This window comes from Melanotaenia boesemani, chromosome 13 (genome assembly GCF_017639745.1).
Source record: "Melanotaenia boesemani isolate fMelBoe1 chromosome 13, fMelBoe1.pri, whole genome shotgun sequence".
Taxonomy (NCBI): domain Eukaryota; kingdom Metazoa; phylum Chordata; class Actinopteri; order Atheriniformes; family Melanotaeniidae; genus Melanotaenia; species Melanotaenia boesemani.
The window spans coordinates 427,182-452,987 of NC_055694.1; the positions used below are offsets into that span (position 1 = coordinate 427,182).

The 25,806-nt window shown below is 43.4% G+C and overlaps 1 protein-coding gene and 1 long non-coding RNA gene across 2 annotated transcripts in view; one reads left to right on the plus strand and one right to left on the minus strand.

The window, feature by feature from the left end:
- Positions 1-19,527, plus strand: part of sypa (synaptophysin a) — a 29,948-nt gene extending 10,421 nt beyond the window's left edge. Inside the window, exons 3-8 of the mRNA XM_042002894.1 lie at positions 5,327-5,451; positions 6,520-6,715; positions 7,599-7,787; positions 10,388-10,600; positions 12,491-12,571; positions 19,192-19,527. Of these exons, the coding sequence (XP_041858828.1) occupies positions 5,327-5,451; positions 6,520-6,715; positions 7,599-7,787; positions 10,388-10,600; positions 12,491-12,556 (789 nt within the window). The 3' untranslated portion in view covers positions 12,557-12,571; positions 19,192-19,527. The remainder of the gene's footprint in view (positions 1-5,326; positions 5,452-6,519; positions 6,716-7,598; positions 7,788-10,387; positions 10,601-12,490; positions 12,572-19,191) is intronic.
- On the minus strand, positions 1,346-24,518 carry LOC121651042. Its single transcript, XR_006012377.1, has 3 exons — positions 24,086-24,518; positions 4,784-4,788; positions 1,346-1,356 (listed from the first exon to the last, which is right to left on the minus strand). It is a non-coding gene; the product is annotated as an uncharacterized LOC121651042 (long non-coding RNA).
- Positions 24,519-25,806: the final 1,288 nt, after the last annotated feature.

Below are 25,806 nucleotides of genomic sequence, written 5' to 3' on the forward strand. Positions count from 1 at the left end.
ATCTACAGACCGGACGCTACACCCGGAAACCAGATGTTAACCCTTAACTCCCGGTAGCGGAGGCTGCAGGTGCAGAGGTGAAGCTAAACAGTGAAGCTAAGAATGAAAGTTTAGAGAATTTATATCCAGAAATGTGGATAATGAAGCAGTGAAGGTGCATGGATGGAAGTTATTGTGCATATTGTGAATATTTCTCTCTCCTCACCATCTAGAAGCTGTGAGATTCTCATCCTGCTTTCTGTCTGTTCACCTGATGCTGATATTCATCACATATTGTTCCTTCTGTGTTTAGAAGGAAGCAGCTTCACAGCTTTAAATTCATCCTGCTGACTTTTTACCTTTTAGTTAGTAAATCCTGAACATTTCATCCTTCTTTCTCATGAATATGTGATTTTATATATGAAGAAATATTTTAACTGTTGCTGTTTAAAGAGAAAACTGCTGTTAAACCTGTTTATGTGTTTAGTGCAGGGGTCTGCAGCCTTTCCAATCCAAAGAGACATTTTTCCCTCAGCCAGCTAAATAAAACTCCTTTAGAGACGCAGATGTTATGAGACTTTTCAAAAAGTATTTTATTAAAATATTTTTAATAAAGAGCCACCATAGGATATTTGTAATTTTTGAAGAACCACATTTTTAATTTCAATTTTTAAGGTTTTAAAATAAAGAAAAACATAAAACCTTTATAAAAAGAGGATAGACAGACTTTCTTCTAAGTGATGTAGATATTTGTGGAAAATGCTGTAAAAGAAAAAAAAAAAGTCCATGGTTTCCAACCTAATGACAAGAAAGATAGATTTAAAAAAAATATAAGAGCCACGTATTTAGAGGCATTGTGGAAGGTCCAGAGAGACACTTGCAGCTCCAGAGTTGTAGGTTGGAGACCCCTGATGTCGTGTTTGAAAACCAAAACTTACTGCATTTTCTTTTTATAGCTGTAGGCCTTTTTTTAAAGGAAAGAGACATTTTGCTCGTAACGATGCGATTAATCGCGATTAATCGCAGCATGTCATGCAATTAATTGCGATTCAAAATTTTAATCGTTGCCCAGCACTAATATATATATATATATATATATATATATATATATATAAATTGTCCCCTCGCCCTCCGTGGGCGGTCTCTCATCCATCCAAGCTCGGGTCCTCTACCAGAGGCCTGGTAGCTTGAGGGTTCTGCGCAGTATCTTGGCTGTTCCTAGGACTGCACTCTTCTGGACCGAGATGTCTGAGGTTTGTCCTGGGATCTGCTGTAGCCACTCTTCCAGTTTGGGGGTTACTGCCCCGAGTGCTCTGATGACCACGGGCACCACTGTTGCCTTCACTTTCCAGGCCTTCTCAAGTTCTTCTTTCAGGCCTTGGTCTTTCTCCAGTTTCTCATGTTCCTTTTTCCTGATGTTGCAATCGCTTGGTATTGCGATGTCAACCACAGCGGCTTTCCTCTGCTGTTTGTCCATCACCACAATGTCTGGCTGGTTTGCCGTTACCATTTTGTCGGTCTGGATCTGGAAGTCCCACAGGATCTTAGCTCGGTTATTCTCTACCACCTTCGGAGGTGTTTCCCACCTTGACCTCGGGGCTTCCAGTCTGTACTCCGCACAGATGTTCCTGTACACTATACCAGCCACTTGGTTATGACGCTCCTTGTAAGCTTTCCCTGCCAGCATCTTACCCTGCAGTTATGTGCTGGATTGTCTCAGGGGCCTCTTTGCACAGTCTGCACCTGGGGTCTTGTCTTGTTTGGTAGATCTGGGCCTCTATTGCTCTGGTGCTCAAGGCCTGCTCCTGTGCAGCTATGATCAGTGCCTCTGTGCTGTCTAGCAGTCCAGCCCTTTCTAGCCATTGGTAGGATTTCTCGATCAGCCACTTCAGTTATCTGTGGGTGGTACATCCCATGGAGGGGCTTTTCCTCCCATGATGGTTCCTCCATCACCACATGATCTGTTTTCCACTGCCTGAGACATTCACCGAGCACTTCGTCCGTTGAGGCCATCTTCATGATGTATTCAAGGATGTTGGATGTTTCATCCTGGATAGTGGTTCTGACACTCACTAGTCCTCTGCCTCCTTCCTTGTGCTTAGTGTACAGTCTCAGGGTGCTGGATTTGGGGTGGAACCCTCCATGCATGGTCAGGAGCTTTCGTGTTTTCACATCTGTGGTCTGAATCTCTTCCTTTGGCCAGCTTATTATTCTCGCAGGGTATCTGATGACCGGCAGGGCATAGCTGTTAATTGCCCGGACCTTGTTCTTGCCATCGAGCTGACTCCTTAGGACTTGCCTTACTCGTTGGAGGTATTTGGCTGTGGCTGCTTTTCTTGTGGCCTGTTTGAGGTTGCCATTTGCTTGTGGGATTCCAAGGTACTTGTAGCTGTCCTCAATGTCTGCTATTCTGCCGTCTGGGAGTGAGACCCCTTCTGTATGGATACCTTCCCTCTCTTTGTCACCATCCGCCCACACTTCTCAAGTCCGAATGACATTCCGATGTCATTGCTGTAGGTCCTGGTTGGGTGGCTCAGTGAGTCAATGTCTCGCTTGCTCTTGGCGTACAGCTTGATGTCATCCATGTAGAGGAGGTGACTGATGACGGACACATTCCTGAGTCGGTATCCAGGGTGCGAACCACAGGGGAGCTGGGGGAGCTATAGCTCCCCTTAATGAAACATGAGCTCCCCTAGAAACAGGATTTATGAAATGTTGGGGGAGCTATATAATACTGACAATAAAATGTATGCTGATTGCTTCACAAATTCACTGTAGCCTAAAGTATGACTATGGATGCTATAATTATTGTGACCACTGAAGCGTGGCGGCGCTCCAAGTTAAACTTCCTGTAGATCTACGTTAAATACAAAATAAAAGAAGTAAATGCGTACAAGGTAAGGTAAGACCTGCTTTAACTATTTACAATATGGGAAACTATCATTGCTCATTATATTGTGTATGACAAGCATCACTGTGTACGTGTGTGATATGTGGGGAATATTAACTATGTAAGTTGATCTTCGCAAAAAGAGTGGTAAAATTTTTTTTGCAAGGGACATTTGCACCTGTTATGTATTATTGTTGCATAAGAGTTGTTAACCATTATGTACTGGTACGCCTATGTTCTGTGGGGCAAGCTGTAATATCAGCTGGCATCACGTTCTTACTTGCCGAAAAAAGATAGGAAACGCAAAAAAGCGGCTCCCTCTAAGCCCACGGTATGGTTCGCACCCTGTCGGTATCCATAGCCAGTCTTGGTGATTATTTGGCTGAGGGGGATCAGACCTATGCAGAACAGCACAGGGGACAGGACATCTCCTTGGTATATGCCACATTTGATGGACACTTGTGCAATTGGCTTGCAGTTGGCCTCAACGGTGGTCTTCCACTGCCGCATTGAGTTTGCAATGAAGGCTCTTAGAGTCCTGTTGATGTTATACATCTCCAAGCATCCATGATCCATGTGTGTGGCATTGAGTCATAGGCTTTCTTGTAATCAATCCAGGCAGTGCACAGATTGGTATTCCTGGTTCTGCAGTCCCGAGCGACTGTTCTGTCTACCAGCTGCTGGTGTTTTGCTCCTCTGGTATTTTTACCAATGCCCTTCTGTGCTGGGCTCATGTATTGATCCATGTGCCCAGTTATCTTAGCCCACCACATGGAAGCTCATGCCTGACATGAGCTTCCATGTGGTGGGGAGACAGGTTATTGGCCGATAGTTGGATGGAACTGTTCCCTTCAGGGGATCCCTCTGGATCAGGATTGTCCGGCCTTCAGTTAGCCATTCAGGGTGGGTCCCATCCTTTAGCAGCTGGGTCATTTGTGCTGCCAGGCGCTCATGGAGTGCAGTTTGCTTCTTCAGACAGTAGGTGTGAACCATGTCAGGCCCTGGTGCTGTCCAGTTCTTCATACCTGAGACTCTTTGTTGAATGTCTGCCACTGTGGTGGTTACTGGTTCTTGTTCAGGAAGGTTGCTGTGGTCTGATCTTGGTCTGCTCTTGGACCCATCAGCCACTGTGCACCGCTCCTTCTCCCATATGCTTTTCCAGTATTGTTCAGTCTCCAGCCTTGGCGGGTCTACCCTGTTGTTATTACCTTGCCACTGAGAAAACAATCTAGCTGGTTGAGTTGAGAACAGCCGGTTTATTCGCCTTGCTTCAATTTCTCTCATGTAAGGCAAGGCAGTTTATTTGTACAACACATTTCATGTACAGGACAATTCAAAGTGCTTTACATAAAACAAAGGCATTACAGATATTTAGAAATAGTAAAAGGCATCAACACACAATCACAATAAAATAATAAATTACATTAAAATGATTAAATGCAAGATAAGTTAAAAAGTTTGTACCTTCTCTCTGAGCTGCCTTGATTTTAGCCTCCAACCTCCTCTTCCAGGGTGGATATGTATCTTTATGGTTGCTCTTTGGTTGATAGCCAAGCACCTCAAGGATCACTGCTGCTGAGGTATAGATCAGCTCATTGGTTTCAGTGATGGTCATTGTAGGAATCATTCTCAAAGCTGCATTCATATCTTCCTTGTGCTTATTGGGGCTTCGTACCGAGAGTTGTTGTTAACTCCCCCCTGACCTGGGGTCCTGGCTCCCCCTTGCCATAGCATTTGTGTTGTACCTCGCCAATCTCAAGCTGTGATAGCAGTTGCCGTCTGTGGATGTTGGAACGTTGAGCTACTTGTTGTTTGGCAGTGAGTGGTCATTGTGGGTTTCGAAGATTCCATATTTCCCACATTCTCTGCATGTAACCCCTCTCACTAGGATTACTGGAGTAGTAATATTCCAACAGAGCCTTGTTGTCACCTCTCGTCCATTTCTGACTTGTTCCAGTAGCCCACTTCTTGCCAGGGTGCTCTGGTTCCCCAGCACCTGACGCAGACTTTGTTTGACCGGGCGACGTCTGAGCCGGTATGTCTCGTGTTCCCTTCTCTCATCATATGAGGTAGGCAGTAGCAGAGAGGGTCTTGCCTAAGGACCCACACTAGGTTGGTAATTGTCCGGACAGGAAGTGAACCCGGGTCTCCTGTGTGAAAGTCATATATATATATGTATATATATATATATATACATATATATATACACTTTGGTCTGGATTAGTCTAGAATGATCTGGTTTTGTCTGAATTGGTCTGGTCTGGATTATTCTGGTGTGGTCAGGACTGGTATGGTATTATATAGTTTATGCTGGTCAGGGCTGGTCTTATCTGGCCTGTACTGGTACGGTCTGTTCTGGACTACTCTGGTCTTTTATGGTCTGAACTGAATTGGTCTGGTGTGGTCTGGTCTTGTTTGTTTTACTGTTTAACTGAAGTCTTCTTTGTCTTCCTCCAGTTTTTTGCCATCTTTGCCTTCTCCACCTGTGGAAGTTATTCTGGGATGTTCCGGATGTCCGTTGAGTGTGAGAACCGGACAGAGAGCGATCTGAGCATCGAAGTGAAGTTTGAGTATCCCTTCAGGTCAGAACGTTTCTTCTAAACATTTGTTTTAGGTTCACAAAAGAACAAAGTTCATCCAGAGAGGGAAGAAGATGCTGCTGCTGCATCATTTCATCATTTCATCCACATGCTAGTCTCTACATCATGTTACACAACGTACAAACACACAGAATACTCAAAGAAAATATCAGATATGCTCCAGTCTATTATAAATAAGCATTTCCCAGCATCTGAGACTGGTCCGGCATCTGAGACTAGTCCAGCATCTGAGACTGGTACCGCACCTGAGACTAGTCCAGCATCTGAGACTAGTCCAGCTTCTGAGACTAGTCCAGATTCTGAGACTGATCCAGCATCTGAGACTGGTCCAGCATCTGAGGCTAGTCCAGCACCTGAGACTAGTCCAGCATCTGAGACTAGTCCAGCTTCTGAGACTAGTCCAGCTTCTGAGACTGGTCCAGCATCTGAGACTGGTCCAGCATCTGAGACCAGTCCAGCATCTGAGACCAGTCCAGCACCTGAGACTTGTCCAGCTTCTCAGACTGGTCCAGCATCTGAGACTGCTCCGGCATCTGAGACTAGTCCAGCTTCTGAGACTAGTCCAGCATCTGAGACTAGTCCAGCATCTGAGACTGGTCCGGCATCTGAGACTAGTCCAGCATCTGAGACCGGTCCAGCATCTGAGACCGGTCCAGCATCTGAGACTAGTCCAGCACCTGAGACTGGATCTTCTATGAATCTGTTATTTCTTTGCTTTCATTCGATGTTTTCTTCTTCTCTGGTGTTTTTATGAGTTGCTGACTTGCAGGTATCAGCAGAAATCCTCCTTTTCCAGAGAATTCCTCTCTGATCTGGAAAACTGGTCATTACATGGTTTTAATGAAGATCCAGACACGGCCTTTAAATTTCATCTACAGTCTGAATCAGACTCTCTCAGTTTCAATCTTCACCCAGTCTGACTTCAGCTCTGACTCCACCCACACCTTTTCTATCAGATAAAAATGAAGCCTGCAGACAAACCCACCAATCAGATCCTGACAGAGCTCTGACGTTGTATCTCTGCTCCTCATCCTGCCTCTTCATCCTCAGATTGCACCAGGAATACTTCGACGCTCCCACCTGTAAGGGCGGGAAGGAGCGCGTCTTCCTGGTGGGCGACTACTCTTCTTCCGCCGAATTCTTCGTCACCATTGGCGTCTTTGCCTTCCTCTACTGCACAGCGGCTCTCAGCATCTACGTCTTCTTCTTCGACAAGTACAAGGAGAACAACAAGGGCCCGCTGGTCGTAAGTCTGGTCATGTGACCTCCTCGTCAATGCTGCTGAGTAACCCTGAAAATGCTTCTATCCTCAGGAGCGGTGGTGTGTAGCTTTGTGGGGTAAATGTGATGGATATTTTACCCTTTAGCTGATCTACAGAAGTTTTCCAGCATTTCTATCCCTTCCAGGAGGTTTACAATCCAGCCACTAAATGTAGTTTTATTCAGAGACTCTATCTGGTAAATCCGCCATGATCCATGATAACAGCATTATTTATCACATTTCACCATAAAAACATCACCATCACTACTATGTTGCTAAGAGACCTCTATTTAGACCTGGACATGATGATGAAGCCACTTCCTGTCAGACTCTCCACCAATCAGAGAGCTTAGATTGACGGTAACGTCCAATCAGGAGCAGCCAAAGATCAACCAGTGAGCAGAAAGTTCTATGTGTGTGTGAAAAGAAGAAAAATAATGCTCCTCTATGGCTGGAATAAAGCCAAGAAGACGTTTCTGATGCACGGTGGCGCCACAAAGCAGCTGAGCTGGAGTTGGTTTAGTGAGGATAGCAGGTAAACAGTAGCAGGAATAACTGGAAATGAGGAAAAAGTGGAAACATGGAAATAGTTTCTGTTGTGTGTTTGTTTCAATAACAATATTTTTTCTCCTGAAAGCCAAGACTTGAGAGAACGATGAGATGAGAAAAGGTTTGGTCACTGTTGATCTGTGTGTTATTTCTACAAAGTTCTGTTAGTAATAAATTCTGCTTTCTTCTTCTGGTCGACCTTTATGCTGCTATATCTATTGGTGGACCAGAAACAGGAGAAAAGTCTTTAGTGTTAAGGGTTAAAGAGTTAAAACTGAGAGGTAGGTGTACTCCTGAAATCTGCACCCTGCTGTTTCAGGACCTGGGGGTGACGGCGGTCTTCGCCTTCATGTGGTTGGTGAGTTCAGCAGCTTGGGCCAAAGGTCTGTCTGATGTGAAGACGGCAACCGACCCAACCAACGTCGTCACAATGGTCCACGCCTGCAAAGAGAAGAACCACTGCCGTGAAGTCCACGATCCGGTCATGTCCGGACTCAACACCTCTGTGGTAAGACCACCTGACCCCCCACTCTGCAGAGGTTTCAGGGTCATTATCTATTCCACTAATATTCTTTTTCTTGGCCCACTTTGGGCCCCTTAGTACCAGCGTGGTCTGGTTTAACCAGCACAGCCTACCTGAGTATTGTTGCTGACCATGTCCATCCCTTTATGACCACAGTGGAGCATCTTCTGATGCTACTTCCAGCAGGATAATGCACCATGTCACAAAGCTCAGATCATCTCCACCTGCTTTCTAGAACATGACGATGAGTTCACTGGACTACAACGGCCTCCACAGCCACCAGATCTCAGTCCAGTAGAGCAGCTTTGGGATGTGGTGGAACGGGAGATTCTCATCATGGATGCAGCCGACAAACCTGCAGCAACTGTGTGATGCTGGTGAGGAAGGTTTCCACCACCTGCTTCATCTATCACACCAGGATTAAAAAGGTCCGACCCGGTACTAGAAGGTGGTCCTGATGAAGAGGACGACCCGGTACTAGAAGGTGGTCCTGATGAAGAGGACGACCCGGTACTAGAAGGTGGACCTGATGAAGAGGACGACCTGGAACTAGAAGGCGGACCTGATGAAGAGGACGACCCGGAACTAGAAGGTGGACCTGATTAAGAGGACGACCCGGAACTAGAAGGTGGACCTGATGAAGAGGACGACCCGGTACTAGAAGGTGGACCTGATGAAGAGGACGACCCGGAACTAGAAGGTGGTCCTGATGAAGAGGACGACCCGGTACTAGAAGGTGGACCTGATGAAGAGGACGACCCGGAACTAGAAGGTGGACCTGATGAAGAGGACGACCCGGAACTAGAAGGTGGACCCGATGAAGAGGACGACCCGGAACTAGAAGGCGGACCTGATGAAGAGGACGACCTGGTACTAGAAGGTGGACCTGATGAAGAGGACGACCCGGTACTAGAAGGTGGTCCTGATGAAGAGGACGACCCGGAACTAGAAGGCGGACCTGATGAAGAGGACGACCTGGTACTAGAAGGTGGACCTGATGAAGAGGACGACCCGGTACTAGAAGGTGGTCCTGATGAAGAGGACGACCCGGAACTAGAAGGCGGACCTGATGAAGAGGACGACCTGGTACTAGAAGGTGGACCTGATGAAGAGGACGACCCGGTACTAGAAGGTGGTCCTGATGAAGAGGACGACCCGGTACTAGAAGGTGGTCCTGGTACTAGAAGGCGGACCTGATGAAAAGGACAACCCGGTACTAGAAGGTGGACCTGATGAAGAGGACGACTCGGTACTAGAAGGTGGTCCTGATGAAGAGGACGACCCGGAACTAGAAGGTGGACCTGATGAAGAGGACGACCCGGAACTAGAAGGCGGACCTGATGAAGAGGACGACCTGGTACTAGAAGGTGGACCTGATGAAGAGGACGACCCGGTACTAGAAGGTGGTCCTGATGAAGAGGACGACCCGGTACTAGAAGGTGGTCCTGGTACTAGAAGGCGGACCTGATGAAAAGGACAACCTGGTACTAGAAGGTGGACCTGATGAAGAGGACGACTCGGTACTAGAAGGTGGTCCTGATGAAGAGGATGACCCGGAACTAGAAGGTGGACCTGATGAAGAGGACGACCCGGAACTAGAAGGTGGACCTGATGAAGAGGACGACCCGGAACTAGAAGGCGGACCTGATGAAGAGGACTACCCGGTACTAGAAGGTGGACCTGATGAAGAGGACGACTCGGTACTAGAAGGCGGACCTGATGAAGAGGACGACCTGGTACTAGAAGGCGGACCTGATGGAGAGGACGACCCGGTACTAGAAGGTGGTCCTGATGAAGAGGACAACCTGGTACTAGAAGGTGGACCTGATGAAGAGGACGACCCGGTACTAGAAGGTGGACCTGATGAAGAGGACGACTCGGTACTAGAAGGTTGTCCTGATGAAGAGGACGAGCCGGTACTAGAAGGCGGACCCGATGAAGAGGACGATCTGGTACTAGAAGGCGGACCCGATGAAGAGGACGATCTGGTACTAGAAGGCGGACCCGATGAAGAGGACGATCTGGTACTAGAAGGCGGACCCGATGAAGAGGATTTTTCAGGGCTGCAACAATTATTCGACATTGTCAACAATGAATTTAACCGTCAACTTTTGGCGGCAAAACTAAATAAATAATAAAACTTCAGAGTGAGACATCGTCTTCTTTTCAATCTCTGCTGAGAGTCTCACAAGTCCGCCAGGGGAAAATATGGTGGGCGTCCAGGGAACAAACTGGCGGCAGAGGACGTCAAAAGTCTGAAATAACTTCACGTTAAACTTATAAAAGAAATAAATACATGTGGTTTGTGAAGCGGACCTTGTGGACCACGAAGTACGTCTACAACGCTCGAACATTTAAAGAGGAGGAATGTCAGACTTACAAAACAACCTTACACAAGATTTCAAAGCTGGAAGTGACATAAGATCCATTTAATAATCATGAGATACAGAATCTGATTGGTCGACTAGTCGTTTTAATAGTCGATGATTAGTCGACTATCAGATTGGCCATCAGCTGCAGGCCTACTCCAGAGACATGTGTCAGAGTAAATTCACCGGTTCTGGATTCTCTCCCTCCTCTTGCAGGCGTTTGGTTTCATCAACCTGGTCCTCTGGGTGGGAAACCTCTGGTTCGTCTTCAAGGAGACGGGCATCATCGCTCCCTTCATGCGAGCTCCGCCTCCTCAGGAGAAACCCGCCCCCGATGCGTACGGCCAGCAGGGGACGTACGAACAAGACCCGTACGCCAGCAACCAGAGCAGCTACCAACCCGACTACAGCCAGCAGGGGTACAACCAGGTGAGCTGCTGCTAGTACTTCCATCTGCCTGTACCGTGTACTGAGTACAATAAATCCCATTCCAGTTACCTGGCCAGGAGTGTAGACCAGGTGGGTGGGAGACGGGTTAATGAGTGAGACTCCCACTGGTTCCCAGCCTGTTTTCCTCAGGGGCCCCTGCCCCACCCGGGGCTCAAACCATGCTGAGTCCTGAAGTTACATTAAGAACATGTAGGCCCACTTTTTTCTTAACAATGATGTGTGTGTCCATTAATCACAATGGCTCTGAATGTTCAGAGCCCCCCCGTGCTCTTTGGGGGGTCCTGGACCCCAGGTTGGGAACCACTGCTCTAAAAGGCTGGAAACGTGTGAGGACCTTTAGGAAGGAGGCGTGTGCAGCGAATCACACGTATGTTCTACAGGCTGGAAGCAGCCTCAGCGTCCTGGATGGACCGAAAAGCAGCAGAGGGAAGAGAATCTTCTAGAAGCTGCTTATCACACAGACGACAGATGGAAGCAGGTTTCCTCCGTCTGCTCATCGTTCCTTCTAACCACTTTTATCTTTTTATCTTCTTTAGTTTTAATCCAGATTGTTCCAGAAGCCGAACACGTCCTGCGTCCTCCCATCCTTTAAGCGGGAAAACTTTCCTTTCAGGTCGTCCCCTCCCAAAAACTGCTGTTAACAAATGATCAAATAATGTTTTTTACCACTTTTTTGGCTCAGATGTTTGAATCATCTTCAGCCCTTAGCAAAAATACCAAACATGAAATCATTTAAATTATTTTTAACTCTTTAAATGCCAATTTTCCAACACAAAGTCACTGTTTTTATGAAATAAAAAACAGAAAAGTTGAGTTTTTTCACATATAATAGATTTAAGGGGGTTGAGGATTTAATGTTAAGATTTTTTTTAAAATGATCTAAAAATGAATGAAACATAAATAATGAATGAATAATAAAGTAGATTTGTCCCCAGTGACCTGTTGACCTCTGAATAAAATTGAAATTGAAATATCAAACAAAAATGAAGCGTGAAATTAAAAAGTTTTCCTCCGAGCTTCGGGCCGCTGGACCAACCCGACCAGAATAAAGTGGAAATGGATCTTTATCTGCTTCTAATCTTCTGACCAAAGGATGAAAACTGGATTCATGGATTTTTACATATTTAAATGTAATAAATGATGTGGAACAAGAAGCCGGTGATATTATAGCTATGGACCTTTATATTAGTCTTTAACTTTATGTAACACAAATTTTTTTAACGGTTTTTATATCATCATGTGACTTTTATTAAATATATTCATCAATAAAAAATACAGAAAGTTAATTTCTCTCACTGTTAATACCTTCTATATCCAATTTTTATTTCATTAATTTAATCACTAAATACCATAAAATATGTTTTATCAGGACTAATTTATTTAAATTAAACAGTTTAATTCTGATCAGATCTGTTCTGTAACGTCGCCCTGCATGAAAAAAGTTCTATCATCTGTAAATAAAATAAATTTTTAGAAACAGTTTAGAAACATTAAAAATGTCTTTGATATCCAGATAAACAGACCGAGGACTGGCCCGGTGGTTCCCGGCTCTTTGCTCCGGTCTGAGAGGATTTTATGCTTTATTTCCCGGCAGCTGTCGGGTCGTCCTCCCAGGAAGGAACATGGCCACTGGAGCCGGAGCCGACATTCCAGACCTGGCTCGGAGATTCGTGGAGCTCAGAAGCTTCTTAACGCGACTTGTTTTGCTGTTTTCTGGAATTTGTGTTTGATTCTTTTCTGATCAGTGATGAACCTGTTTATTGATCCGTTACGTGCTGGTGGGAAGTATCAATAAAAACGGCATCAGAAACGAATCCAGCGATCCACTGATCAACAACAAAGCTGCTGATGATGTTTGGTTTCTTCCAGGATGCAGAGTACGGTCAGGGCTACGGCCAGCAGGGGGCGCCAACCTCCTTCTCCAATCAGATGTGAGCTGAGAGCAAACAGGTAAGTCCCTGCAGGTGTGCCAGGTCAGGGCCCCAAATCCTGCCGATGGTCCAGAATCCGGATCCTCAGCTGAGGCCCCAAAATCTTCCTTATCTGTACAGAAAGTTGCCACAATTATAAATATAAATACAGCATTGATTAAATTATTACACTAATATGTTTTCTGGAAAGTGAAAGTATTTTTCAGTTAAATTATTTTATTCATGTATTTATTTAATCAATTTTACATAATTTCAGCCTCAATCTGAATTTAATTACAATTTTTAACAAAAAAAATTAATACAGAGAAAAAATAGCCAGAAGAAAAATACAAAAAAAAATAAAGTAAAATTTAATATGAAATAAATATATAACAATAAATAAAGATTAGAAAAGTCTAATCTAATCTGATCTAATCTAATCTGATCTGATCTGATCTAATCTGATCTAATCTAATCTGATCTAATCTGATCTAATCTGATCTGATCTGATCTGATCTAATCTGATCTAATCTAATCTGATCTAATCTAATCTGATCTAATCTGATCTGATCGAATCCTGATCTGATCTAATCTAATCTAATCTGATCTAATCTGATCTGATCTAATCTGATCTGATCTGATCTGATCTAATCTGATCTAATCTGATCTGATCTAATCTGATCTAATCTGATCTAATCTGATCTGATCTAATCTAATCTGATCTAATCTGATCTAATCTAATCTAATCTGATCTGATCTAGTCTGATCTGATCTAATCTAATCTGATCTAATCTAATCTAATCTGATCTAATCTGATCTGATCTAATCTGATCTAATCTGATCTGATCTAATCTGATCTGATCTAATCTGATCTAATCTAATCCTGATCGGATCTAATCTAATCTAATCTGATCTAATCTGATCTGATCTGATCTAATCTAATCTGATCTAATCTGATCTAATCTGATCTGATCTAATCTGATCTAATCTGATCTAATCTGATCTAATCTAATCCGATCTAATCTGATCTGATCTAATCTGATCTAATCTAATCTGATCTAATCTGATCTAATCTAATCTGATCTAATCTAATCTGATCTAATCTAATCTAATCTAATCTGATCTAATCTAATCTCATCTAATCTAATCTAATCTGATCTGATCTAATCTGATCTGATCTAATCTGATCTAATCTGATCTAATCTGATCTGATCTAATCTGATCTAATCTAATCTGATCTAATCTGATCTAATCTAATCTAATCTGATCTGATCTTATCTGATGTTGCATGTCTTCTTGATGAAGCAAAATTGAAAATAAATTACCAGAAATCAAATATATATTTAATAACTTAAATCTGTCAGTAGTTCAAATATTAAAATAAATTGAACAATTAATTAAATGCTCAAATTAAAAGACAAATATTTTCTGGATAATTATCTTATTTTAAATTTAATTAATAATATATTAAATTCTTTAGTCATGTATTTATTTATTTCATTTTACATCATCTTACCCTCATTGTAGTGACTTCCACAGTCACTATTGAGGCAAAAGGATGGGTTCTGTCTATTTGTTTGACGCGCCGTCCATGTCCACAATGAAAACGCTCTTCAACCTGATGCGTTGTTTCCTTTATTGATAATCTTTCATGTTTGCAGGATGCAGCAATCCACTTGTTTAACTTAACATGTGATCGTTTATATAGACTTTACATATACTCTGGTCTATCCAGCTCAGCTTGTTAGCGTACAAGTTTACCAAATAAGTTCAGCGGCCAACAAAAATCACGGCTACCCAGCCCTCCTCTCTCTGGCAAAACCACCCGTGACTGACTGACAACTCCTTCTTAACAGTTCCTCCCATCACCTACCGCATCCACGTGACCCCATGCTGCAAATCACCATGACAACCAATGTAAAACAAATCATCCACCCAGTGCTCATTACTTCAAACATGTTTTATGGCTCCTACACTCATAATCTGTTATCATGTCTACAGACTCGTTTATCCATCCATCATCCATCATCCATCCATCCATCCATCCATCCATCCCTCCACCCATCCATGCATCCATCCATCCATTCACCCATCCATCCATCTCTCCATCCACCATCCATCCATCCATCCATCATCCATCCATCCATCCACCATCCATCCATCATTCATCCATCCATCCATCATCCATCCATCCACCATCCATCCATCATCCATCCATCATCCATCCATCCATCCATCCACCATCCATCCATCATCCATCCATCCATCCATCATCCATCCATCCATCCATCCATCCATCATCCATCCATCCATCCATCATCCATCGTCCATCCCTCCATCCATCATCCATCATCCATCCCTCCACCCATCCATTCACCCATCCATCCATCATCTATCCATCCATCCATCCATCTCTCCATCCACCATCCATCCATCCATCCATCATTCATCCATCCATCCATCCATCCATCCACCATCCATCCATCATCCATCCATCCATCCATCATCCATCCATCCATCCATCCACCATCCATCATCCATCCATCCATCCATCCATCATCCATCCATCCATCCATCATCCATCCATCCACCATCCATCCATCATCCATCATCCATCATCCATCGTCCATCCCTCCATCCATCATCCATCATCCATCCCTCCATCCATCCCTCCACCCATCCATCCATCCATCCATTCACCCATCCATCCATCATCTATCCATCCATCCATCCATCTCTCCATCCACCATCCATCCATCCATCCATCATCCATCCATCCATCCATCCATCCACCATCCATCCATCCATCATCCATCCATCCATCCATCATCCATCCATCCATCCATCCATCCACCATCCATCCATCATCCATCCATCCATCCATCATCCATCCATCCACCATCCATCCATCCATCATCAGAAAAGATTCTGATTTACTGCTAGCAATGTGGACTAAGCTGTGACACCAGTCGTACAGGGACCGGACAGCTCGTACAAGTGGGTCTGGCACTCCATACTCCTGGAGTACCCCCACAAGAGTCCCCGGGGGAAACGGTCGAATGCCTTCTCCAAGTCCACAAAGCACATGTAGACTGGTTGGGCAAACTCCCATGTCCCCTCAAAGACCCTGAAGAGGGTGTAGAACTGGTCCACTGTTCCACGTTCGGGACGAAAACCACACTGCTCCTCCTCAATCCGAGGTTCGACTATCTGACGGACCCTCTTCTCCAGCACCCCTGAATAGACCTTACCGGGGAGGCTGAGGAGTGTGATCCCCTGTAGTTGGAGCACATCCTCCAGTCCCCCTTTTTGAAGAGGGGGACCACCACCCCAGTCTGCCAGTCCAGGGGAACTGTCCCCGATGTCCACGCGATGCTGCAGAGGCATGTCAGCCAAGACAGCCCTACAGCATCCAGAGCCTTAAGGAACTCTGGGCGGACCTCATCCACCCCCGGGGCCCTGTCACCGAGGAGCTTTTTAACCACCTCAGCGACCTCAGCCCCAGAGATGGGAGAGCCAACACCAGCTTTGCTCCACTGCTGCAGGATTCTGGATCTACATCTGATGACCGGAATGAAATCTCACTGCACATCGAGGTTAGACCAAAAAATAAATCAGAAAGTAAAAGGCTACAAGAAAATCAAACGGCTGGGCCTCAGACTCCATTGTTGATTGATTGTTGGTGACTTCGGTGTGAAAGACGTGAGAAATGTGTGTGGAAAATGTACAAAATTACTGTGCTTTCCCAAGGATATGGTATCAGATGTGAGAGGCAAAATTACGCAAATTGTGGCTGTGGAAAACCTCATCCTGCATGTAGGGTCGAATGATGTTGTGAAACAACAATCTGAGGTGCAGAACAGGATTTATTGAACTGCTGGATACGATCAGCTGTCTGGATGCCCGGATATTCATCAGTGGCCTCTCCCTCCCATCAGAGGAGGAGTGGAGAGATTCAACAGGCTGTTTAGTCTGAATGCATGGCTGTCGGCTGTGTGTACCACACATCCAGTTCATTTCATAGACAACTTTAACTTCTTCTGGGAACGCAGGCACTTTTTTAAGATGGATGGATTCTGCCTGAACAGGTCAGGAGTGAAGATGTTTGCCTCCAACCTGTTTTATTTTCTGTTTTAATGCTAACATGCTAAATACTATGGATGCTATGGCTCCTGTTAAGGTGAAGGTCGTCTCTGGAAGGAAAAAGTCTCCATGGAGAAATTCCACACTGGTGAAAAATGCAAAAAGAGAGTCGGAAAGCCGAGCGCAGATGGAGAAAAACACATCTACAGGTTCATCATGACATAAAGAGAAACTTCACTCTTATAATTTACACCTGAGGAAAGCAGGAAGTCCTGTTTCTCTGACGTTATTAGCAGAAAGTGTCATAAAGCTCGGGTCTTATTGGCTGCTGTGGACAGGATAACAAACCCTCTTGTGTCAGTAGCACCTGAACTTTATTCCACCAAGGCTGCAATGAGTTCGCCAAATTCTTCACAGACAAAATCCAGAATATCAGACCAGCAGCAGGTTCAGGAGACATACTGGTCCATGAAAACCAGTTTAACCACCATGACACAGTTTAATCCATTAACAGCAAAGATCTGGGCGACATCTTACATCAGCTTAACTTCTCTTGCTGCTTGGACATCCTGCCCACAGGTTTCTTCAGAAAGGTCTCAAAGACTCTGGAACCAGATCGGGTCCAGATTGTTAACTTATCTTTAATTTCGGGCGTCTTCCCAGAGCTTCTAAAAACAGCTGTAATCAAACCTCTGCTAAAAAGAGACAATCTAGACACAAAAGAACAACTACAGGCCGATCTCAGATCTTCCTTTTCTAAATAAGATCATCTAAAAGCAGTTTTTCATCAACTAAACGATATTTAACAAAAACAACTGCTACGATGTCTTCCAGTCAGGTTTTAAACGGCACCACAGCACCGACATGCTCTGACCAAAGTCATTAATGACATATGTTTGAATACAGACGATGGAAAAATGTCAGTCTAAGTCTTACTGGACCTCAGTGCTGCATTTGATACAGTCGACCACAAAATATTACTCCCGACTGGAGAACTGGGTGGCCTCTCTGGCGCTGCACTGGTTTAAATCTTATTTAGAGAACAGGAAGTACTTTGTGTCAATAGGTAATTTTACATCTGAGCAGACAATTACATGTGGAGTTCACCAAGGTTCCATCCTGGGGCCTCTTTTGTTTAACATCTACATGCTCCCACTGGCACAGGTCATAAAGAACAACATTAGTTACCATAGCTACGCAGATGACACACAAGTATATATTACAATGTCACCAGGACACCGAGGCCCCGTACAGGCTCTTGGTAAATGTATTGAGGAGATTAATGACTGGATGTGTCTGAACTTTCTCCAGTTAAATAAAAACTAAACTGAGCTGATGGTTTTTGGAGCCAAAGAGAAACGATTAAAGGTCACCACAGAGCTTCAGTCTATACACCTAAAAACCACCAACCAGACCAGAAATCTGGGTCTAGTGATGGACTCAGACCTAAAAACCAAAAACCAGGCCAGAAATCTGGGTGTAGTGATAGACTCAGACCTAAAACCCACCAAACAGGCCAGAAATCTGGGTCTAGTGATGGACTCAGACCTGAAACCCACCAACCAGACCAGAAATCTGGGTCTAGTGATGGACTCAGACCTAAAAACCACCAACCAGGCCAGAAATCTGGGTCTAGTAATGGACTCAGACCTAAAAACCACCAACCAAGCCAGAAATCTGGTCTAGTGATGGACTCAGACCTAAAAACCACCAACCAGACCAGAAATCTGGGTCTAGTGATGGACTCAGACCTAAACTTTGAGAACCACATGAAGGGAACCAGCCTACTATCAGCTTAAGAACATATCAAGGGTAAAAGATGTGATGTCTCAGCAGGACCTGGAAAAACTAGTCCAGCTTCCATCTTTAGTCGGCTTGATTATTGTAACAGTATTTTTACAGGTTCTACCTAAAACATCAGTCAGACTCCTGCAGCTGATCCAGAATTCTGCTGCTCCAGTCCTCACTAAGACCAAGAAAGTGGACCACATCAGTCCAGCTCTGAGGTCTTTACACTGGCTGCCGGTCCGTCAGAGGATAGACTTTAAAGTTCTGCTGCTGGTCTAGAAGCTCTGAATGGTTTAGGACCAACATACATCAGAGACCTCTTGACCCAGTATGAACCTACCAGAACCCTCAGGTCATCTGGATCCAGGTTCTTATCAGTTCCAGAGTCAGAACCAGACATGGAGAAGCTGCATTCAGCTTCTATGCTCCACATGTCTGGAACAAACTCCCAGAAAGCCTCAGATCAGCTGAAACACTCAGTTTATTTAGATCCAGGTTAAAGACCCACCTGTTCTCTGCTGCATGGACTAGTTTTTATTTAGAGACCAGATCTGGATCTGGTTCTTTAAGCTGGAATCTTTAACTGGATCATGTTTTAATGTTGTTTTTTCACACTGGAACTTTATTTCTTGCAGTTTATCTATTTTATTTTAGCTTTTTCTTTTTTGTTTTTATTTAATTAATAATTTAATGTAATTCGTGTAATTATCAGCTGATGTGTCAGAAGTTTAATTTTATAATAAATGTTGAAATATTCTAATAATAATAATTGTCTTTTTTCCTTAACAGGAGGCATCGGAGTGGACCAGCAGTGGGTCGCCTGCCACGTATCCACGATACATCCCTCCTGTTGGTCTGTAGAGCTGATGGCTGGGTTGGGGGGGTAGATGTTGATCGATCTGTAAATGACACAAAATGATAATTATTGTCACAAATCCACAACTTGGACAGACCTCCAAACAACAACGCTGTTGAGCAGAACTCAGTTCGGATGTTAAATCAGAAGTATCTGTGGAGAGAATGCATGTCTGTGTTGTACAGATTTCACTTTCAACAAATATAGATTTTTTTTTTACCTTGTCCTGTCCAGCATGGTGGTGGCAGAATGATGGTCTGGCTGCTCTGTTGTGCTGAACAAGTTTGCTTTGCCAAGAGGAGCTTTATGGGTATAAGGCTTTTATATTATATTATGTATATAATCTTATTTATTTATTTTATCCTATTCATTTATTTTGAATTTTGGAATTCATGTGATCTTGCTGGACCTGGCTGGAGGGGACAGAAAAAACAGGAGAGTAATAAAGAGAAGTAATATATAAGAAATATATAATATAGATTGAAATGTTAATTCTTATTTCCAATCAAAACCCAGAAAGAAGCCCCACCTCTAAGTCCAGTTTCTCATCCATCAGTCATGAAGCTGTCCATCCTGGGTCCATGAATCCAAATCAGACCTGAACCAACCAGCTCCGTGTCCACCATCATCACCTCTTGGTTTGTCTCTCTGCATTTAAATATCCACACAGGAAGTGATGTCATTGCAGACCGGTAGCAAACCCAGAGTGTGTCTCAAACCGTGCACTTACATGAGTGCACTGGAAGGTAGTGTGTAGGTAGTGTGTAATTTGCACTAAGCTCTACCTTCTGTAGTGACACTATCGTGGGTAAGTGCTGATCCACATTGAGCTCTAACGTTCTGAACTTACCGGTAGTGACGTACCAGCTTAGCAGCGCCGCTCTATTTTTTTTTTCTTCCAAAATCCAAAATCACTTTAACGTGTTTGCATGTCATCATACTTTTATGCTATTAAATCCTTTTAAAAGGCCTCATTAGTGAAACAAAGAACCGTGGCCTCCACTGTATTAATCTATCTCAGTAGATAACAATAGAAACCATCAGCACACGTTCATGTGTCTTTGCATGTCTCCCCCATACTTGTTAGTATAAAGTGTAATTTAAAACACTAATAAAACAGCTTTTAAATAAGCAAAGATATCTTAACTGAATTAAAGTACGTTACATTATACATGTGTTTTATTGGTGTTTACACTGATACGTTCACGTCTGCAACAGGAAACCGATTTTACTAGAAACCATCATTTAAAATATGAAATGCAGTAATGAAGATGCTAAAACAGGGATGCAGAAAACATTTTATTTAAAATTTTTATTAAAACATTTCTCTCTTGCCGCCTCTTCGTCTCCATAGCAGCGTCCTAGCCCGCAGGTGGTAAATGCCTCAGTGCCACTGCTGGCTCGGTGGTTCGATGCCACAGTGACCTACGGTGAACACACAATGGCAGGTTATATAAAAGCAAACATTATTATATATATGTACTTTATGGGTACTTTGCAGACGCTTATTTAAAGTGATGTACAATCAGCTACGGCTTAGTCAGCGTTACCATGGAAACGGGCCGGTTCTCTAACCAGCTGTGTTTCCTAATCAGTTTTCAGATTAAGGACCATTTCGTTTACGTCAGAGACCCCGCAGTGCTTCATCTGGAGGTTCAACAATCATGAATAAACATACGGAACCTATAGCATTAATCTTTTTTAACACTTATAGCCCATCTAGATCCGCGAAATCGACTATAAAACTGCTAATATTTACGTTGCTAACTCTACTGCAGCCTCCAACAAATGATCAGATCCATAACTGTCATCAGGGATAGAAGAGATAAGAAGCATGCTGCCGTTTATATTAGAATTATGATCAAATATCTTCATACTTACAACAGTAGAAAATACCCTCCGCCTGCATCAGTACCGCTGAGTGGGTGGCTGCCAGCTCTGAAAAACTGGCTGAAAGTCCCTCCCCTTCCGCTACGTCAGCAAGATGGCGTCCGTTTAGTGCGTGTAGTGTCCATCGTTTCGCACTAGATTGTTGGCCGAGTTTAGGGCAGCATCCGGGTACTTTCAGTGTTTTTACTGAGGTTTCTGTGTCACACACTAAGCACTTAAATGTAGTGTTGGAAGTATAGAAGTGCGCGGTTTGGGACACACCCCCAGTCTGGTCTGCAGCTTTGATGGCGGTGGACTCTGGATCCAAAATGGCTCTGGGCTCGGCACAGTTTGTGTGTTTGATAAATGAGCTGTGTTTTAGCATCCTGCTGCATAAACATCCGCACCTGGATCTATAGAAACCTTTACCTGCTGCACAGTCACACATCTTTCTTCCATCCCTCTTCATTTATCTGGTTAAAAAGGGATGTGTAGCACATTAATGAACTTTTTTTTAAAAAAACTACAGTACCGATACAATAGAATACAGAATAGAATAGAATAGAATGCCTTTTATTGTCATTATACAAATATACAATGAGATTAAGCCATCCCCAATGTCAGTGCAAAGAGAGCAGTATAGAAGATAAATAAATAAATAAAAGATCTAAGGTATAAAATATTTACAGAAATAAACAGATGTGCACACTCGAGTTATTTGCAGATATAAGTATGAATTGTATATACCTGTATACTATACATGTGTATAGTGTTCGAGCTGAAATATATAAATTACAATGAAACATATTCAAATCAAAAAATATATTGCACATTCAGAGTATTGTTGCTCCCCATTCCAGTGAATACAGATCACCTGTTCTGCTTCACTAAGCTGAAAAATTTACGATAATTTTCCAAATCCTGATTCTTAGATTGATGATTTCATTAAAATAACCAAGTCCTACAACATTTGCATTCAGACTTTTCTCTACTGCTGGAGTTTCATTTTAAAAGAAATTCAGCCAGGATGATCTAAATAAGCCTCGTCATGCAGAGTCAGCTCTGTTTTCCTGAAGAAGACGGATGAGCTAACTTTCAGCTCTGGACCTGCTGGTTCTGGTTTCTTTACTGAAAACTTATTCTGGTGGGACTTCGATGGACCAAACACTTTGATCCACTTCATAATCAGAATAAATCAACAATTATTAAATTAAATTATTAAACATTCAGTGTTTGTTGGCTTGCAATGAGCTAACAAGATGCAGGTACTGTAGTTAGCAAGCTATCAAACTATAGCTAAATAGTTAACTAGCTTGATAAAAACACACACACACACATATACATATGGACCGTTCTCAGTGACATCACACTGTTCATAAGAAACTAAATTTTCTATAAACTTCCCACCGACAAAGTGCTGCTAACAGCTGAGCGTCTCTGACAGCTTCCTGGTCTGACGGCAGCAACACGTTTAGCCGTCGTTCAGGGTCAGCAGCAGTCTGGAAAATACAATCCCGTTCTGGGAATGTGGGCTGGAACAACACGGATGTACCAATAATTTTCTTAACCCGAAAAGCTAGCTGTAGACTCGAGCCCCGTAGCAGACGCCTGCTTTTTCTTTTTGCTACCCACGAATGTCACCAACATGCAAGTCACATGATCAGTGACGAAAGCTGAGAATGGTCCATATATAAACTAGCTATTTAGCTATCTATGGCTAACAGTGTGACACCGATTTCCATTTCCTGTTAGTAATAAATGTTAATGTTGAAAGAAAACCCCCAAACCTTTGATCTGGTGTGAAGGAGTAAGAACGTTTGAACCCTACAACATGTCTGAATATACCTGTTAGCATAAACCTGAGATTAGCATTGCTTAAGGAGTTTGAGAGTTAAGGAAAATGCGTTTCTGTGAGTCCCCAGTCCCAGCAAATCAAATCCACAAGTATTTTAGCAGCTAATGCTATGCTAACTATTTGGCATGCTAGCTAGTTTTCTGCATTCAACATTTAAGGTCTTATATCAGCAGCTGTGTTTTCATCATTGTGATATCAGGGTCAAATAAAGATAGCTGGTTTTATCATCAGGCAGCAGAGTCGGCCAAGTTTGCTGCTATGGATGCCTTAAAAGGACAAACCAAACACTTCTCAATTTAACGCAATCTGCAACTTCACCACTAGATGTCAGTAAACTCAGTTAGCTTAGCGTGTCGGACCACTTTAACCACAACTTCCTGATGTTTGGAGTTCTCTTCAGCTCTCAGCCAATCACAAGTCTTTCTGGAAAGTTCTAATTTAAAAAAATGTCATTCTTCTTTCTTTCTTTTTTTCTGTATTCTCCTATTCTTCATTATTCTTTTCTTTTCTTTTTCTTTGGTTTTCTGGCTGGTGAAGCTGCTTTGGCGTCGATATCTTCCTCCGCATGGTGATGTGTTTTCTGCTTGTGTTGTTCAGTACATGACAATCGGTGTGATTTTACTTCCTGTTTCCTGTACAGGTGTGTGTGATCATTTCCTGCCCACGCCTCCCTTTCTATTGCTCTCCTCTTTCTTTAGTTCATCTTACTTTTATTTTCCTGTTTTTAACTTTTTTCTTTTAATCCTTTTTTCCTCCTCCTCCTTCCCTCTTCTCTGTCTTCTCTCGTTTTTCTGTGACTCTCCTTTCTTCCTCTGTGATGTAAATTCCTGTGAGATTATATTACAGTAACATTATCAGTAACCGTGGCGACGATGTTTACAGTGATGATGATGATGATGATGATGTGTGTGTGACTTGTTGCTATGGAGACACCCCCACCCTCTGCTGTGTTTATTCAGTGGAAAATTTCAATAAACAACAAACTGGTCTCAGTGTGATTGTGTTTATTGAATCAATCAATCATCAGATTGACGGATGGAAAACTGAAGAAGCATCAAATGAAGACGTGAAGAAAGAAAAATTAGAGATAGAAGCTAATGAACAAGTGTGATGGATCGAGCTGGTACAAGGCAAGGACACAGTTGGTTTCAAAACAAGAGCGGGTTTTATTTACCCAAAAGAATACTCACAAAAAGTTTGGGCCCTTAAAAGAGGTCAAATAAACAAAACTAAACCAAAGTATAACAATAACTCAGGAAACTTTAAACTAACTGTTTAGCATGTAACTCAAAGAGAACCAAACTAACCTAACAAAACAATTAACCTGACCTAACAGACATGAAACAAAGGGACACTTAAATACTGGCTGATCAGACCAGTCTACAACACATGGGGGGTTAACAAATACATTAAACAATTAGACAAAACCTAAACAGTTAGCTCATTATTACTTAACACAAGAATTACTCAAAAATAATACAAGAAATCAAACTAATCAAAATCGTAACAACAACACTAAATGTTTAACTATATGAAGGCCATTAATCTCCCCTCCGGAAGGAGCTGACTTGGTCTGGGCCCATGGCACTTCCTGCTCCCTGGCTTCTGCCTGTTGAGCTCACTGCTGCCCCCCCAGCGTTCATCATGCTCCCCCCAGCACCATTAAAAGAGAAAAACACATGTTGAATACACAAACCTAAACAGAATTGAAAATACAATAGTGCTCCAATGTGCGCGCTAACAAAAGGGAACTAAAGCATTTCAACCCAACTTAAACCAAATATAAACAGTGTTAACTCAAACTAACATAACTGAAATGTGTTGGTGTAGTGGGGGTTACCGCCTTTAAATGTGGGGCTGTAGGTACGGCCATCACAACAAGTGAAGACTGAATAAGTGAAACGATGAGGAGTTACAGAATACATAATCAATTTCCACACACTCCACAAAGTCATAGACATAACGAGGCCTTGATGGACGTCTTTACCAGGGGCTCAAGGAGGAGATGAAGGACGAGCCTCCACCCGTGATGCAGCTACCCGGGTCAATCACCCCTCATTTCCACCGAGTGCGTGTGCACCACGTTATGGCTGCTCAACGATTTTGTTCCAACCTCCGTGGTGCGGCAATCTTTACCGGAAGCAGGATCCACAAGATCACAAAATTTCGTGTCTGCTTCTATCTGAACTGTGGAAATTGACAAACTCTGGGTGCGTGAAGCCTCAAAAATAGACTTGGCGCGTAAATGTAGTGGAGCGCTGCGACGCACCCGGTGAAATGGAGGGGTCAGAGGCTTCGTGAACGGAGGAGGAAGAGGAGTTAAACCAACCAGAGCCCTCATTATGAACCATGATCAGGTCACGTTTCAACCCAATGGAGCCATCTTCTGTGGCTCCACCCTTTGGTTTCTGTGCAAGCATGACTTTTAATAAACAGTCAACTCCAACAGGTGTCACCGTTATTGATTGGGGTGCCGTCACCGAATTTCTGGATGTTGAGTTAGCCAGGTCTCTAAACATTAGAGTGCAACCCAACTCCAAGAAACAAAGTGGTCACGTGTTGCATCAGATAACGCAGGAGACAGTTCCAGTCAAATCAATTGTTGGAGGCAACCACCAGGAGTTCATTTCTTTTCTGGTCATTCATTCCCTTGAACTGCCTGCAATCCTTGGCGCCTCTTGGTTGAAGAATCATAAACCCCGTATAGACTGGAACAGAGGCGGCCGGTTGCGCCATGCATTTGGCCTGCCGAGAGTCAAGAAAAAAACCCAAATATGTCTGAAGCCCCCTTCAGAGTATCATGACCGAAGAGAGGTATTTAACA